Below are 18,442 nucleotides of genomic sequence, written 5' to 3' on the forward strand. Positions count from 1 at the left end.
ATGCAGATTTGCTTAATGATCTCCAATTAATAGCATCATCTGAAGTAGCCCTGTTCGCAGGAAGCAGGGCGCTAGAGTGACGCCTGCCTGGCTGGTGGGGTGCTCAATGTCCCGTTCTCATCAGGACAGAAAGTTGCAGTGGGATTTAAAGGCTTGTTTGATCTTTAATCATGGTTTATTTCATTCCTGCTTACAGCCGCAGCCCACAGCGCTGGCTGCAAACCCGGCCACTGACTTTCGCTGCCGTGTGCTAAGTGGGGACGTGCAAACACCGCCGGGATGCTCCAATTCACGGTGACCTGGGGAGGGCTCAGCCCTCGCCACCCCTCGCTGCAGCGGGACCTGCGCATCCCGCACTGCGCTCCTGGCGCGGCGCCGCCAGCCCCGCACACCGGTGCGAACCCGTGCAGAGATCGGGGTGCGGCGGAGGGCAGGGAGCGGGCACGGAGGGGTGCCAGGGGGCACGGGGGGTGTCTGGGGGCACAGGGGGGGTGTCTGGGGGCACAGGGGGGGTGTCTGGGGGCCGGCCAGGAACGCGGCGCTGCCGCCCCAAGCCCCGCGCGGCCCCGCGCACTATTTACTCCCTCAGCTGTGCGCGCGGCCACGCCCCCCGCCGCCATTGGCTGCCCGGGCGGAAGGCCCCACCAGTGAGGGCGCCCCGCCGTGATGGACGTGCCGGCGGCCGCCAATGGCAGCGAGCGCGGGCCGGGCCCGGCGGCGGCCGCCGTATAAGAGCGGCCGCGCAGCGCTGCCCCTCAGTGCGAGCTCCGGCAGCGCCAGAGCGGCAGCGCAGCGCTCCGCAGGCTTCAGCCCGCACGCCAGAACCGCGCTCTCCGCCCGCCCGTCTGCCAGCATGAAAGCCTTCAGCCCGGTGCGGTCCGTCAGGAAAACCGGCCTCTCAGAGCACAACCTGGGCATCTCCCGGAGCAAGACCCCCGTGGATGACCCCATGAGCCTGCTGTACAATATGAACGACTGCTACTCCAAGCTGAAGGAGCTGGTGCCCAGCATCCCGCAGAACAAGAAAGTGAGCAAGATGGAAATCTTGCAGCACGTCATCGATTACATCCTGGACCTGCAGATCGCCTTGGACTCGCACCCCAGCATCGTCAGCCTGCACCACCAGAGACCCGGGCAGAACCCTTCCTCCAGAACTCCTCTGACCACCCTCAACACAGACATCAGCATCCTCTCGCTACAGGTAAGTGCCTCCCCCGCGCCCCGGCTCGCCGCCGAGCCTGCGTCGGGAGCTCGGGCGGCGCTGGCGGTGTCCCCGGCGCGGGTGGCGGGTGACAGCGCCCGCGGTGCGCTCCCTCCTGCGGCGGGGCTGGACCCGGACGCGCCGCGGGGGAAGCGCTGCGGGAGCCGGGACAATCCGCTCCGGCCTCTCTGTGAGTGCTCTGCCACCTCGCCCTTACCCTGCTCTTGTTCTCTCGCAGGCGTCCGAGTTCCCCTCAGAGCTCATGTCAAGTGACAGCAAAGCACTTTGTGGCTGAATCAAACGGTGAGTGCAGTGCGCTTTTTTCCTAAACTTCGGGTAAAAACTGCCTCCCCGGGGAATGGGAGGCGTGATGGCAAATGCTAAAAATAGGTCCTAAAAGTTGATTAGGAGACGCTTTTGTAATCAGTAAGAAATGAGACTAATAACTGAGTCTTGAGGTCCTAAGAGTGTGTGTGCCGCTAAGGTTCACCCAGCAGCACAGGCTCTTCTGATCTTGTTCGCTGCTTAATTCAAATTCTTATCTGTTCTTGGAGCCTTAACTTCCTGGGCCAAAGTGACTGATTAAGTTGGGAATCTTGGCACAATTCCTTGAATTCTGTGATGTGGGATTGTCTGCGCTATCAGTTAAATAAGTGGCTGCTTTTAATCAAATAATTGCTCTAAGAGGCAGACTGGCGCCTCTGAACATTGCGTTTACAGAGATCTAAATAAAGATTGGACTGAGAATCCTCTTTCTAGCCTTTCCCTGGAGTGTATGTTATTTTTATGTTCAATTTGTGCTCTTGAGAGCGAGTGTGTGAGCTTGTATGTGTTGCATCTGGACGCCAGGGTTTGCCCAATCTCTGAGTGTTTGGTTAAATGTTCAAACTGTGGCTTCCTCTCTGGCGCCAGTCTGTCCGGATCTCTGCCCTGTTAGCATTCTCCTAAATATGCCTCTTTTCAATCTCTTGCAGGTGTTCCACTGATGAGATTTTTTTTTTTTTCTTTTGCACAAGAAAACGTCTACAGGATTTTTTTTCTTTTTTGAGGTGCTGAATTTATTTTTCAGCTGTATCTGGAGGGGAAAATCCACGTTCAAGTAAAAGGAACTTTTAAAATGAATAAAGAAGAATAAATCAAGATTGATCTTTATCCCCACCCCACTTTTCAACTTGGACTGAACCTAGTTATTTATGAAGAGACTCTTAAATACCCTTTCCCTAGTTGGAAGGCTTCCTTTATATACTATTCCCAACGTGGGGAGCGAAACAAAAATCTCACAAGGAGTTGCCCATTTTAAAGCAGACTTTGCCTTTTTTTCCAAAGGTGGAGCGTGAGTACCGGAAGGATCCAGTGTTCAGTTTTTTAGGAAAGTCTGTGGTCAGAAATTACCTTTTTGACACAAACCTAGGACTGAATGCTGTGTATATATTTATATATAAATATATATATATGAGTGAAACCTTGTGAACTCTTTAATTAGAGTTTTCTTGTATAGTGGCAGAAATATACATTTCTGCAAAAAGTGTAATGATGTACTTAATCATGCTAAACTTTTTATAAAAGTTTAGTTGTAAACTTAACCCTTTTTATACAAAATAAATCAAGTGTGTTTATTGAACTGATTGCTTGCTTTATTCTTTGGGGACCAACTGTTTGCTTTGATTTGTGTTGGGTTTTTTTTGTTGTTTTTTAAATACTTATACATTGTTATGAATTTATCAAGTAAAAATTCAAATATGTAGAGACTATAAAGAATAAAATTACCTGAAGTGAATAATTCTTGTAACTTGGAAAATCTTATTTGAGTGTATATTGCAATCTTCTAAGTCATCTGCCTGTAAACAGTGTGAAAGGAACGAGAAAAGGAATTTATTACACAAGGGATGCTATTGACAAAAGTGCTTGGAAATGTACAAAAGCAGTTAATCCTGAGGCATTCCCATAGAGAATTGCCTTTTTTCTTCCCTCCCACCCCTCTGAATGATTCAGTTGGGGTAGTAATGGCCCAGATCTGTTAATTTGTGCTTGGAATAATCACTCAGAATTAAGGGTTGTGTGTGGTTATTAGTGCCCCAACTATTAAATTTCTCTAAAAAGGCTTTGAATGTGAGAGTTGGTGATGCGTTAACATGGGATCTAAAATGATGAAGTGACTGTTGCCTTTCCACACTGGAATTTTCATGCTTCCATGCAATATTTCAATGAAATGGGCTTTCTAATCAGTTGCAGCAGCTTCTCCATATGACTAAGATACTGAGAATTGACTTAAATCGCTGTTGTGTTACTGATTAAACTTTGGCTGCTCCTACAGGGACTGTCTCCATAAGAATTAAATTAAGTTTGAAATAGGAATCTAAATTCCTGAAAGCCAGAAACGGTTTATTTCTTCTTTCTCTTTTGCCCTCAGAAGCGATGCAATATCCCTTATTATTCCAGGGACACTTACTGTACCCTATGGAGCCACTGTTCATTAAATATGTGTAGTTGTCATAAGACAGTGGTTGTGGGAACTGTGCCTTATCAGATGACATTCTAATTTAAGCGCAGGCATAAACTTCCCTGAAATGAGAAGTTAAATTGTGAGTCCTGCCTGGAATTTAAGAGAGTCACTTGTAATATGAAAGAAAGAAACTTCACTGGTGCTTAGGGTAAGTACAGCTGTGGCAGGCGCTGCGCTTTGGGCCTGAGGGAGCGTGTTTAGGGTTTCTGTGCTCTGGGGACTCTTAGTGTGAAAGGCAGGAGCCTCACCTGGGGCCAGTAACACTTTCCCTCGCGAACAGGTGGGTGGGTGGTGCTCTGGGGCCGCAGCAGCTGCCTTTCCTTGCCCTTGACACCAAATCCATTCACGTAGGCTGGGAGAAAGCCAGCTCTGATCTCTTAATACTGACGCTGCCCTGCCCAAGCAGAAGCGCGTCCTCTCAGAGGACCAATGCAATCAGAAGACAAGAAGGGTCAGCAAAAGTTGGGACGGGCCGGGGGATGGGGAGAGAAGGACACGGCCCAGAGCTGATCTGCATCTCCCTATGCCCAGCCCCGGAGGGACTAGGGGAAGCTCCGTGCAGCGCACACCGGCTGTGCCTCCTGTGGCCAAGCCTCGCTACTGTCTCAGCGCCCGGAGCGCAGGGCTTGTTCCAGCTTCGTGCAAGCAACGTTTAACCCTGACAGCCCAGTAGTGAAATACTTCATTACCGCAAATCAGCACGCCTCAGTCCCTAAAATACTCTTTTTCCTGTGTGTATTTTACCCAACTCTTAACAGCAGCACATTCGGGGTTGTAATCAGAGTATTGAGATCTTCTAAACCAGTAACAATCCAATGCAATTGCCACCAATTTTCACCGTCAAAACTTTTTCACTCTGCTGCTCGTTTTGGGGTGAAACAACAGTAAGTCACTTTAAACCCACAGTTCATTTTATAAAATTAAAGAGCTGCAACGGTCAGATCACTGTAATTATTTTAAGATCAACCCCTTTAGAAACTACGGCGTTTACACTTTGATATTTTTAAGCTACAGGATGATTAACACACTTGTAGAATGAAACCGATTTCCTTATCATGCACAGCCAAAATAGAGATTCACAATTTACAAGGCGTGGGGGGCTGAGCAGGAAAACAAACAAACATGTTTTTAAAAATGTAAATTAAGAAAGGAAAACATTTTTCCTCTTTCAGAATTAACTAATTCCTCGACTTGACAATGCTCTATGATCAGAACTGGGGGCTTAAACAAGGTCCTCCCTTAGAGATTCACTCTGTTCCAATTCTTAAGATTTTGTCATTCAAAGATAAACAGCAAGGTCAAAGTTGAGTGCCCAATATTGTTAATTTTTAACATTAATTCTTTAAGTTTCCTTGAAGATGTGGGTTTTCTTTATTCTATACCACTGTCATTGTCCCTCCAGAACGAATCAGAAAAATCTGTGACACTTTCACCATTTTCCCTGGCCCGTTTACTGTCTCTGTACCAAGTTGTTGTCCATAGTCCTGTTAACTGAGTAGTTCAACACAACAGATCAAGACGACCTGCAGTCAAGTATGTGACAGCAAAATTGTTTTAGTGACAATCATATTTAAACTCTGCAATTTGTTTGAGTAGACTATGCATGAAAGTTGCAAATACACCTACAGACAATTCCATGCCGGGGTGGGGGGGAAACAGAGATACAAGAGGATTCTCTCATCTAGAAGAGAGGTTTCAAAGCCTGGCCTTTCTTGCGTATCGCCCTTAATTACACATGGCCCATCTCCCAGTCTTATCCCAGTCAGAAATCGGCAGGCTCACACCCACGGGCGGTAGGAGTCCCTCTAGCCCGTCTCCAGGTAAGGGAAACGCAGAGAGCAGGCTGGGGTTTGTTTACTCACCCCCGGGCAAACAGCATTGTGTCTATCGCACCGAAACCATTCGGGAGCCGCTTGCAGAACCGGTGCCAATATTTTGACAAAAACGTGACCGAGGGCGCTGCCTCGGAGCACGGGCAGGACGCACCTTGGGGCCGCGTCCCGCGGCGCGGGGCCGGGCGGCGGGCGGTGCGTGGAGGGCCAGTGCCACCCTCCGGGCCGGCCGCGCACGGCACCGCGCTCCCGGCGCCGCCCGCCCCTGCTGCCTGCAGCGCCTTCTCTGCGTGCTCCGGGGAACTCTGGTGCTTCAGCGAGCTCAGCGCTGATAGCTGCGGACTTCATTCCCAACGAATGACACGGTTTGTAAAAACCTGCAGAGAACACTGCTTTGAAACACCAAACATTTTGCTCGTTACGCAATGAGAAAAGCACCATTTGATAGAACTAATTTGTGTTTGACTCTGGAAAGTAAAACATGTTCTCTAAACAGTCTAGTGTGTGTTAAGGATTCTTCCATAGAGCACTGTGCAATCTGGATCAATTAATGCAATATTGGAAAGGGATAAAATTATTATTTGCTAATGAGAATTAGCTGTGGGTAAGAATCTCTTTCTGTGTTTACCACTGCCCTTGCTTACTTACAAGAAAGGATTTACGCAGCTGCAAAGAAGAGGGATAGCAGAATGCAACTGTTGCATGACAAAAGAAAACACTGGCATTGAATTTTGTACAGAAAAAGGTTTTCACAAATGTACTCTGTAAAACTACTACTTGCAAAAGGATCAGTATTTTCTGATTCTACAGATAAATGAAAATGTTGGATCTTTGAAATCAAATTTGCTTTACCTGCATTTCCATATTCCTCTCTAGAACAGCCATTAAGTTATCATAATTCTAAAGTGTAGGAGCCAAATGCAAACAGTATTTCAATAAAACAAGCTGATATTGCAACAGCCACTGATTGTGTGAGCCACTAGCTAAGGTAAATTGAAGGAGAAAGCAAAGGATGAAACAAACAAATACAATTACTTTTGGAGTCACTCATGGTAACTGAGAGGAATTTATATTTCAGCTGATTGCTTGTCTTGAATAAAAAATATTTTAAAAAGGCAGTCACTGCACTGGGCAAAAACTATAAATAGGGCCAAACTGAGAAAAATTAATTGCACAGGAAGGTCTCCAGTGGACTTACTGCTGTTACCTGCCCTAGAAGACAGCACTTTACTTTCTATTTCACAAGAACACAATGAATGGATAAAATGACATTATGTGAAGCAACAAGGCCTATCCAGATTTGAAACAATTAAACTAACTGCATTACTTGCCAAAAAGAGTACGTTTCTATAATTTCTAGTAAGTATCACCACAAATTACACCCTGTCTGTGACTAACAGTTTTATGAATAGATCAGGTATTTCTCCTTAAAACTAACAGCCTGAAACAGCTCTTAAGTTTTACTACTGATGGCAGAACTTCAAAAGCTCACACACAGTTGTTTGTGTTTTGTTTTTTTTTTTTTTTTTCTTCTTCTCTTTATAAGAACTGGACTGTAAACCTGCTGAATTTCTCTTTCATTTGGAAGAGAACAAATTATTTGGATACTTACCATCTTGCATCTGAGCAGACACAGGACCAGCAATATTGCTTCACTGAAGCCCACCTCTTGCTAACAGCTGCAGTATCTGATGCTGATGGATGAGTGCAAGATCAGCTTTGGGTGGTACTTCCTCCATGTAATCTCAGCATGTCACATGCTCCTAGAACAGCTTTCCTCATATTTTTTGGCATGGAGGATTGCTTTGATGCACTGTTTCTCAATACAGAACTTGCATATCCTATGGGAGTTACACCTGTCACCCCATTTTTCTCTTGTCCTGAGAAGAGACGTAGTGCTCTGAAGGGGGAGAGAGAGGCAGGAAGAAAAAGGGAAGACTGAAGTAACATAAGACTAAGTATTTCCTGCACATTAGACTGTAAAAGATCAAAGCAGTGTATCTGTCTTTTAAAAAACAATGAGGTTGGAGTTGTGTTTTCAGTCTTGCACAAGTTTCTTTCACCTGGAGTAGAGAGCCCAACCTCCATCCCAGTGGACCTTTTAATCAGGCACCCCACAGAACTGACCTGGGTTGGCTGCATCAGATACCAGCACCCCAGGGAAATTCAGTGTCTTAGAAAACCTCTGAGAGTGTCCTTCAGCCATATTTTCTGTCAACCTCATTGCCCATCCACAAGCTCTTTGTGACCTTTTAGAAATCTGTGCAGTACTTGAAGAGAAGGAATGTGATGACAGTCTGCTGTAAACCAATGTAGAGAGCAGAGAATAGAGAAGAACTGGTGCTCAACACCAGATGCTGCTGCTGAGATTTCTGCCTTGTTCAGACCAGTAGCTTCACACCCAGCTGTAACACATTAATGCCTCTAGAAAAAACAGTCTCCTACAGCATCAGAAAGACACACAGACATCTCAGTGGAACTGGGAGGAAATGTTTCTCATGGACATTGTTATGCAGGAGGTTAACTACTAGAGATACTTATTTTCCATTCATTAGGGTAGAAGAGATTTGCTTCAAGAACCAGAGTAAACAAAACAAAACAACCCCACAAACACCCCCCCAAAAAACCCAAACAAAAACAAAAAAAAAAAAGAAACAAAAAACCCCCACCCAAACCTCAAGAAATAAAAACAAACTAAGAATATGAACACGTAAGTGGTTTTTAAATTCAGATTCAGTGTCTATGTGAGTTAATATATACAGGAATAAAGTGATGGGCAGGCAATTTCAGGAAGACTGGTCAAGCTACATAGCTACATTTCACAACTTCTTGGAAAAGTATCTTCCCAGTGCTTTTGTACTTCTCCCCATATGTATATGAGAATACAGTGCCACTGCTAGGGATTTGTCTCTTTGAGTTTAAAAAGCTTGTGTAAAATGCTTTAAGTAAATCTCCCATTAGTACTTTTCAAAAAATGTAACAGTTAGAAGGCTGAGTAAATCACATGCCAAATCTATAAATTCAGTCCAGCTCTTTTTAGAAAGCTGGTTTCCAGCACATAGATATTTTCACCCAGCAGATATGAAGGTGCTGCACATGTGGACACATTTTTTACTCATCTTTACTAATTGCCATTTTGCTTTCATTATCACAGTGTTGTACTTACCACTCTTTCAGGAAAAGCTGGAAGTGTTGGTTGGACCTCATCCTGTAAGTATCAAGACATCACAATGCCTATAAAACTAAATTCTAAATTCCACTGTAAATCAGATTCCTCAGTCATTCAAATGTTAAGAGTTCCTTGGAGATTTGATTTTTTGACTGATTTACTTTAATTTATGCACCTATCTAAGTTTAAAAGTTTAATTTAGAAGAAAAAGCTATGCTTAGAGTTGAAAAGGGTAGAAGTTTGGACCCTTGTAGTAAACATATACATAAAAACTGTGTGTTATGTACACACCACATCCAACATGCAATTAGCAGTTTACTGATAGCATGAAAACAATTTTCCTAATCTGAATATCTGACAGAGTGTCACTAATATTTAATGGTATGTTGTTTTTCTGGCAGTTTTGAATACTTACTATTATTTTTATTTCTATTTTACAGGGCTTTGAGGTAAACAGGATTTTCTGAAAAGATAAAAGTAATGTGACTGAACAGTACTTGTAAGGGGAAAGGGAGCACTTCTGGAGAGACACCCAAAGGCAGAAATTTCCTCGACTATGACAGGAAGGAAGCAGATTTGTTAGTTATGAGTCCAAAAATAACCAAAATTTTTCAAATAGAAAAAGAAACTCAGAAGCCAGGCATCAAAGTGAGAAAACAAAGCAGGTACTTCAGGATTTATTGTCTTCCACTGAAAAATATGATGTGACAACACCCTGCCACAAAACAATGGAAATGTGACTACAAGTGGAAGAATGAGACAAGAAGGATACGCAGAACAAAACGAATAAGTGATATCATGTACACACAAACACAAGAAAATTCTGAAGAAAATTATTGTGTCAGAGGAAGGGAAGAAAAGTAGGTTTTATGCAAGGAATCACAGGTAATGAAAACATGGAATACACAAAGGAGGTAAATAAGTAGTGTCCATGTAAGAAAGAGGCAGAACAGAAGAAAGTGTATTTGCAGTGTAGAAAGTGAATGCAGTCACAAATTCTACAAGAAAGAAAGCAGAGTTATTAGAACAAAAGTATGTAAAACTTACTTGTCTTGTGAACTCAGGAAGGGGGTGGACAGATTTATTCTTTAGCCTCTCTGAAGAGTTTTAAGAAAGGGCTAAAAATCCCTTTTCAAATTCCACAGTATTTACAAATATAAAATGCTAGTTCCAGCCAGTTTTGCACCTCAATCAGAATATAAATTATTTCTTTTTTTTTTTTTTTCCATTTTAGATATTATTCACACTGCATAACCTATGGAAAATAAGGGACTTTAATCCTTGATAACTATACCTCCCATAACAGACTAAATTTAACATTTACTAGGGGAAAATAAGATAATTAACTGTAAAAGTATTTCTTTAAAACTTCCTTTTGCAGGTTCATTTGCTAGGAAAATTATGAATGAATCACCTTCAGTAACATAATTCCTGCCAAGCATAAAGTAACAATAAAATATTATCATAGGAAGCATGTAATTCACTAAAAGCAAGAAGAACGAAAAAGTAGGTCAGCTTTGAGAACTTTTTTTTTTTTTATTCCATGTTGGGGTTTATTAGTGTTATTTCTTATTAAATCACATGCATTTATAACATTTATAACCTCACATATGATTTCAGGGGGCTACCAATAAATATGTAAATAAGTAATGAGGAGCATTTTTAAAATATTGTTTACATTAGGAATAAAAAGTGGGGGTTTCTCCTTCAGAACTATATGCAGCAAAGGATCAAAAGGACTATGATTGTGTCAAAAATAATAGACATGGTGAACAGAGTTTAGTAAACAACAGAGGAAAGGAGGACTGACACTAAAACCAAGAGTTCTGTGACCTAAATTTCTTCATCAATCAGATTTTCCAATGCAAGTCATTCACTAAGAAACAAAAACGGCAGGTCCTTTTGATATACAAGTTTCAGGCTTATAAAGGAAAAACTGCTCTGTAAGTGCTATCTTTGAGGGCATTAATTCATGCAGTAACTCAAAGGCTAGAGAGGGAGTGGATATTGTCCTGAGGTGATCTGGCATTTTTCCAATCCTGAAAAATGCTACCTCTGTAGTACAAGTGGGAAGCATGACTGCAGTATGTGAGCAAGACCTAAGCAAACTTTCATTCTCTTAAGTTGGGCACCAACACCAAAGAAGATTGTCCAGTACAGATTTCAGTGTAGAAGACAGCCATGGAGAATACACAAGGCTGTACTGACACCTTAATCTTTGCAACCTGACTGCTCGTGATGCTCCAGCTCTTTCAGTCATCCTCATCATCTGCATGAGCTGACCTAAAAGCATCAGACTGAAACATAGACATACCCAAAAACAAATGCCTAAGGGCTTCAGTGGAGGTATACTTGGAATTATTACGTGACATAATCAATTACTGGATATCTGTCCTTATCTTTGAGACACTGTCACATGGGACCTAAAGGTAAATGTAAGGTTACTGTGTGGCAATTTGATGTAACCATCACAGAAAAAGGTCTCAAAAGAGATCTTCTTCTTCCAAAAAGATCTTCAGAGATAGATGCCTCTAAGCAACTGAATGTTTTGCTGAAGAGATATTTATAGACATTCTTCTGTTTTCTGGAGAGAAAAAAAAAGAGCTTTGTAATAAATTTCAAGTTTTAGAAGTATTAGTTCACTATCTCTTAGTCTTTGAACTATTGCTGATATGTACTTTTAATTTTTTTTTATCAGCTGATGGCTTCCACAGCTTTCTTAAGCACCTAATTACAATTCAGGAAAGAAAGTTAATTTCATTAGATTCTTATAGAGTTGGTGAATGATTTAAGGTGCCCATGAAAACACTTATAAGCCACAAAAACTTCTTACCTTTCCCTTCAAAGTTCTGGCATTTAAGCAGCTCAAACCAGTAATTTATCAGCTGTTGAAGGTGATGAAACAGGGCTTCACTGATGTGGGGGGAAATATGATCTTGTGGTTAAGACTTTGAACTGGGAGCTATAAGACATAGCTCTTAGCCCAAATTTCCCACAGACTTTGTATGCGACCTCTGCAAGTCATTTCACTCCTTCATGTTTCTAACCATCTGTAAAAATGGAAAATATCATTCTCCCTCTCAGGAATTCTTATGAACTAGCATGTCTCATGCTGGGCTACCTTTGTAATACTACCAATGGGAGCATCTTGGGCACTAAAATTGGTCATTTATCAAGTGAAATTGTGCCTGCCACACACTCGAACAATTGCCAGTCACAACTTGGGAGTTACATGGCCCAGAAGCCCTCCCAGAGTAGCATTATGTTTTACAGAGTATCAGTATCTGTATCAACAGGAGAGATTCCATTGCAATAGGCCAAAGAATGGCCCTTACCCCGTTGGAAGCATTAATGTAGGTTTGAGCCCCGGGTTTGTTTAAATCACCAAGAAAAAAGAACCAGCGAGAAAGCATAAACACTGGGCAGCCACAGATCTCTGGGTGAAGTTAAAGCAATTTCTTTGGCCTGAATGCAAATCAGGTAACAGGATTTTATGTCAAGTACTTAAATTCTTCCAAGAGCCATTCATTTAATTGTCAATGTTAGTAACATTGTAACATAAATGCAAACACCCAACATGACAGTAGGCTGGGCATGAGGTCACTGTGCAAAACACGAGTCATACCTGTGACTGACTGCTTGTCTGACCATCAAGTGCATGAACAAGGAGCTATTAATCTGATATGCAAAAGATACTGGTTTGCTTCTCCATTTGAACTGGCAGCTACTGTATCCCATACAACTGGAACAGTCTGGGTTATTGCTATCTTTGTGTTGCCTGGCTCTTTCTATTTCAAAGTGGGACCTTCTGCATTTGAACTTCTACTCATGGACTTGCTCCAAGGGGAAATTTGGTAACTTTTCCTCTTTCATGGGTATTTACATTGAGGCCTACTTCATCAGTGAATTGCCCAGGAACACATATAGTTTGGCATATGCTGTTTTTCCTTTGGGAGTCCCATCAGTGCTGAACACAGTGGCAGCTGAGGTTTGAAACAAATTTCTGTGTGTTTGGCAATGTAAAATCAAGAAGTGCAAACCAGAGTGGCAGGAGGTCATCTTATGATCTGTTCATTTACATTACTCTCAAACACTCCCAGTGAATGAAATTCCACAATTTAGCGTCACCGATATTACTTTAGTAGAAAGCTTTTATTTTCAGAATACTTGGGAGGGATTTCCACCACAAATTAGAAGCTGATTACTTTGTGCTTCATTGATGAAGCTTATAATCTTTTTGTAACAATATTTTACATCTGAAGAAATCATGTCCATTCAACCTTCCTCTAAATCCAACTCTTCCAATATTACATACCTGTAAAGTCATGTTTTCTATATGTTTTTGCCATTCTCCTCCATTGCTTATTAAAGTTGCTCAGGTCTGGACACAGTATACATTCAGCAGCAGGACATACCTCTCCTGGATTGGATAATACTGCTATTAATTCACCCATCAGACATTTCCCTTCTTCCCTTTCACTTCCACAGTATTATATATCTTCTTAGCTTACTACTGGTTTAGTAGCCACACTAAAACCCTATTGTTCTCTGCAGTATTTCTCTGTATTGTTCTCTGCAGTGGTTTATTATCAATTTTATATTTGTGGATTTGATTTCACTTTTGTAAGTGCAATACTTTATACTTGCCTCTACTGAACGGCATCATGTTAATTTACAGTCTTCTGTATATCAATAATTCTGTCCTTTGAGATAAGGCAGGTTCAGACAATAACAAACTCTGAGATTCCACAAATAATATTGCTAATTAATTGAGGTACTGAACAAAAATGGACCAGACCCCCGCATGACCCTACTTTGACATGAGATAACTGATGATCACTCCAGGTTTACCTTTTCCAGCTTTCACTCCATTGCATGATTTGCTTAAGCTTCAATGATGCAAGTCTTACTGCAGTCAAATATATCACATCTGCTGTATCCATCTTCTGCAGGTTGGTTACTCAGACACAGGAGGAAATTGGAGCAATTTGATAAGGGTCATTCCTGAAAACTTAATATTAACTTTCAAACTTGCAGTCTAAACACCTGATGAATAATAAAAGCTTGATAAATAAAGTTCTTCCAGATGTCAAAGTAAAGATAGTTCCCCAGGCCCTCCCTTTTTGGCTTGAATATGATTCCAGATACTACTCCTCTCCTATCTTCCAGTAGCTGTATCTCCATGATACAGCTGTCTCTCAATTTCTCCAAGAAAATGGATCATAGTTTATAGATTATTTTGACTGGATCCATAATTTCAACAGAAAGCACACTGAAAGAAAAACAAGTATGCTTAAGTTACTATCTGGACAAAAAAACTCTTGGTATGCTAGAAAGGTCTAAGTGTTCAGAACCCCTCACTACTGATCTCAAAAGTTTTTGGGATCTTTAAAATAATTATTGATTTCTTAGTATTGCAGAAATCCCCATAATAATTTGCATTCATAAGATAATTGGAGAGAAGGCAAATATACAAGTCAAACAGTTACGTGGAGTCAATTTATCTTGTTTTTTTTTCTGTTTCAGCTTGTTTCTTTTCAGAAAGAATTAAAAACATGGTCTTACAACAGCTAAACGTGAATGAATTTTGAAGTTATTTTCTTCAGAATTTTCAAATACAGATAATTCTAAGATATCTGAATTGAATACATTTCACTGCTACATAGCATCAATGTGGAAGATTTTAATGACTATCCTCAGTAATTTTTTCCCTCAAATCTCTCTTATTTAGCTGTGATTTACTTTCTTAGAAGTGTTGTTCATTTGCATATTTATATTGTAATTGCACATGTTCCCAGGCAGTTAAGAATTTTCAACCTTTGCACTACCCACGGCGTGTGTTCACACCACATCCTCACACATACTTCAGATACAGGTGCTGTGTCATCTCAGCCCTGGCTCCACTACAGAACTCAGAGTTCTCAGAAAGACTTGCCCTTGGGTGCAACCTATGAATATTTTCTTTCTCCATTTTAAATGTATATTTAAACATCTCTGTGCATTACTCTCAGTGACCTGGAAAGAGGTGTCACAGTCCTCATTTTAAGACTCAAATCAATCAGTTGAGTCACAGATCAATCTTAGAAGCTCAGCAGCAACCCCCAGATTCCTGTGTGATGCCATAACTCTTGCTGAATATCAGCTCAAAGCCCGTTGGCTCTGCTCTCAGCAGAGAAGAGCTTCACAACCATCTGCAGTGGAGACTTTCAAGGGTTGCCAGAGTTCTGATGAATTGCACCACTCTGGGCAAGTTCCACTCTAGACGTGTCATAAATCATTATCCTGTTTAGCAGCCTTTACAGATAGTGTTGCTTTGCTACTAACATGGTCCCAACTTGATCCTGTGAAGACAAAATCACCCCCTCTTATCATCCTGATCGTGAAAGAATGGTCTAGGAATGAGAGGCTACATAAAACTACATTCCCTAGTTAAAAGAGAATTGCTTGGGAAGGGGGAAAGCTATAGGACTTCACTTTATCTAAAAAAGTGACAGTGGCAGTGACAATCCTAAGTGTGAATTTCACCTGCTCTCCAAACGAGGTTACAATCTGAAGAGAGATGATCATGAATGCCAATGCTGTTAACTCCACTGAGGTTCTGTCCGTCAGTACTAGCCCTGATCATTACTTGGTTTGTTTGTGTTGGTCTTCCACGCTGGAAACAATTTAATTCAACCTAGAGAACCTTTGAGAATACTGAATTGAACATGTGTGGCTGGTGCACCAAGGTAACGCTGCCAAGTGAATGTGGAGCAGACAACAGGATGTTTGAGCTTCTTTAGCTCCAACAGAAAGTCCAGAGTCTGGACACTCAGCCAAGAGAGAAGAAACAGAAGGCTTTTTAGTGCATTCTCTCATAGAGCCCTTTATGCTTTTGATAAGGATCTCTCTCATAGTACAGGAGCATCAGTACCCTAACTCTGACAGACAACCAGTATTCACCCTCAAATTGAAAGGGTGAGTGGACTAGAATAGGTAAATCTTCATCAGATCCAAGATCAGATAGAGATGTTATTTTGAGATTTGTTACTGACAGATACATATAAAACACCCCCACCAAAACAAAACAAAACAGAAAACCAACAAAAAAACAGAAAACCCACAACAAACTGAATGGTATTTTCCCAGAAAGACTAGAAAGGAGCTCCTCACAGTAGGAGGATGACTGTCTAACTACTCTGTCCAACTTTCCACTGCCTGAAGACTCCTGAAGAGAAAAAACTCTGATAGGTTTCTACCCTCCCCTGAACACCAGGGGCTATTTAAATATAGGTGATTTTTTTCTTTATTTTCATCTACCATCCCTGAAACAAACAAACAAACAAACCCCAAAACAAACAAAAAAAAAACACACACAAAAAAAAAAAAAAAAAAAAAAATTGAAGAACCATAAAGTAGTTGACAGAACCTGAGACAACTGATCTTATGTTTTAGAAGCCAGTTACTCAAGCAAAAGAGTCATGGTCCATCTCAGATGAGCAGAGGCAGGTCTCTGCTAAAAGACAACTAGTCCCATCAAAAGTAATCTGAATTTTTTCTGAAAGTCCAAATAATTTCAAGGATGAGAATAAAATAACTGTCCCTTTCCTATACTGGAAAATTACAGAAGTGGGACTACTTTCCTGAATTTGAATTTTAAGCATAAATACCTTCCCTTGCAAATCTAGGATGAATCACCATTGTATTTTTGCTTGAGAGTAATGGGTCTATGCAGATAAATTAGTTCTATGGATCTCAGTTTTGAGAAGCATCACCAGGTGCTTAAAGAAATTACTGTAAAAAGAGACCTGGAATTTGATGTGAAGACAAAAAATGAAAAAATAAAAATTACTGAACACTGTAGCCATGGACAACAAAATTAAAGACTCTGGTTCATATTAGCATATAAAAAGATCTGATGAAGCTGAGCTAGTCTGTCATCAGATGGAAAAGAGGCAGAAGGTAGCACAGATGGTGAAAACAGAGGAAATTATTCATGGTTTCTCGTCACACCTTGAAAGAAGCTACTGAAAAGATGATGTTGAAAATTAAGACCAGAAGGCATCCTGGAACAACAAAACCCCTAAACCCTCCTTTATATTCCAAAGGTGTAAATATGTCCTGAGGTTAAATAGGCTTATGGTTTGATGATTTGTCTTTAATAGAAAATGAAAAAAAAAAAAATCAAGATTTCTTTTTGTCTTTCGGAGTAAAGATATTTGAACACTAAAGGTTGACTCTAGAGTCTTTAAACAAATGTAGAACCTTTCAGATTCTTCAGATTACTTGAAAGCAAGTGCTAAAATGTCCTGCACATAACACTATTTGTAGTACCACTCAGACCTGCATCATCAAGCATAAGTTAGAGAACCAAAAGGAGTATTAACCCTTCCCGAGTGCAACTATAAAGTTCTTCTAGAATCTTAACAGACTACTTAGAATGTAGATGAGCTGACAACTGTCCTTATCATATGAGCAATCATTGCCTGATTATTTACCAGGAACATATGCAAGGAAACAAAGAAGCAGATTTCCCCGACAAAATAGAAGTTCAAAGGTTTTTTCCCATTGGCAGATATAAATTAGTGCAATTTTTTAGATGTGTCCACAATACCATCCACAATAAAGATATCAAATAGAATGTATTTTAAAACCAGCTTTGGGGACTGTGGATATATCCTGTGAATTTTCCGGGACTTGAGGAAGAGGATGGAGATAAGTGAAAGAAGAATTGATTGTAGAACTTAAAGCCTACCTAGGCTGTAAAACCTTTCTAAGGTAAAAAACCCCACCAATTATATATCCTCATCCAAGCAAAAAACACCAGCACTGCAGTACAACAGCATTTTCTGCCATTGCTGAAGTGGAAAAAATTGCAGAGTACAGCAGTTACGAGGTTATCATGAAAAAGTTTGGGAAGGTAAGTCACACTGTCAGCAAACAAAGCTCCAGCTACCAGTCAGGTGTTGAGGCAGAACTGAAACAGTTCCAAGTTCACGATGTTCTCATGCACTGAACACAGGGAGTGGGGGCAAGACAGGACAGGAGCATGTCCAGCAATATATATACCCAGTCCCAAATGACTGGCATGCCTAAAGCTAGAATAATTCAAAGCTAGAGTCTTAGGTTTTGCCAAAAGGAGAGGACCATAAACAGGTTGCAAGGTTTATAGTCAGGGAATGTAAGGAGGATGGGAAAAAAAAAAAAGCTGGCTAATGAGAAAAAGTCAACTTGATAGGAATCTTCAGTTTCGATTTCAGGACTTCTTACTGTTTCAATGAATGTAAAATAAAGGTGGTCTCTCAACAAAAGTCCATTTTGATTGGCAGATGAAAGCTCAGGACTCTCCTAAAAAATACATATAATTCTATATTCTACCACTGCTGAGGTGGGAAAGGATTTTTGGTGTCCAAAATGAATCTAGGAAAGTTTTGCTGCCTCTCAAAAGTACTATAACAAATGAGGAAGATTTGACACTACTGCAATATGTAAACATATTCAAGAATATGTATTGCTTTTAGCCAAGCACAAACCATCACATTATTTCAGAAGAAATATTCAAAACAAAAAGAGTTAAATCTCTGCTGATTGCTTCCCTGTGGTTTAATTAGTGAGGCAAGGCAGTAAGGCATCACAAAATTTCCATTTTAGTTTAACTGTTCCCCACAGTCAATATTTTATGCCTTTGTTTTTATTTCTAGGTTCCAGGGACATGTATAAACTATTCAAACTTTTCCTTTTGTTTTCTACCATGAGAA

The 18,442-nt window shown here is 41.1% G+C and overlaps 1 protein-coding gene across 1 annotated transcript; it reads left to right on the forward strand.

The window, feature by feature from the left end:
• Positions 1-773: 773 nt before the first annotated feature.
• Positions 774-2,822, forward strand: ID2 (inhibitor of DNA binding 2). The gene is made up of 3 exons (XM_053974587.1): positions 774-1,201; positions 1,440-1,504; positions 2,176-2,822. The coding sequence occupies exons 1-2, from the start codon at positions 854-856 to the stop codon at positions 1,494-1,496; spliced, it is 405 nt and encodes a 134-aa protein (XP_053830562.1). The 5' UTR covers positions 774-853; the 3' UTR covers positions 1,497-1,504; positions 2,176-2,822.
• Positions 2,823-18,442: the final 15,620 nt, after the last annotated feature.

The sequence above is a fragment of the Vidua macroura genome, chromosome 3, assembly GCF_024509145.1.
Source record: "Vidua macroura isolate BioBank_ID:100142 chromosome 3, ASM2450914v1, whole genome shotgun sequence".
Classification (NCBI taxonomy): domain Eukaryota; kingdom Metazoa; phylum Chordata; class Aves; order Passeriformes; family Viduidae; genus Vidua; species Vidua macroura.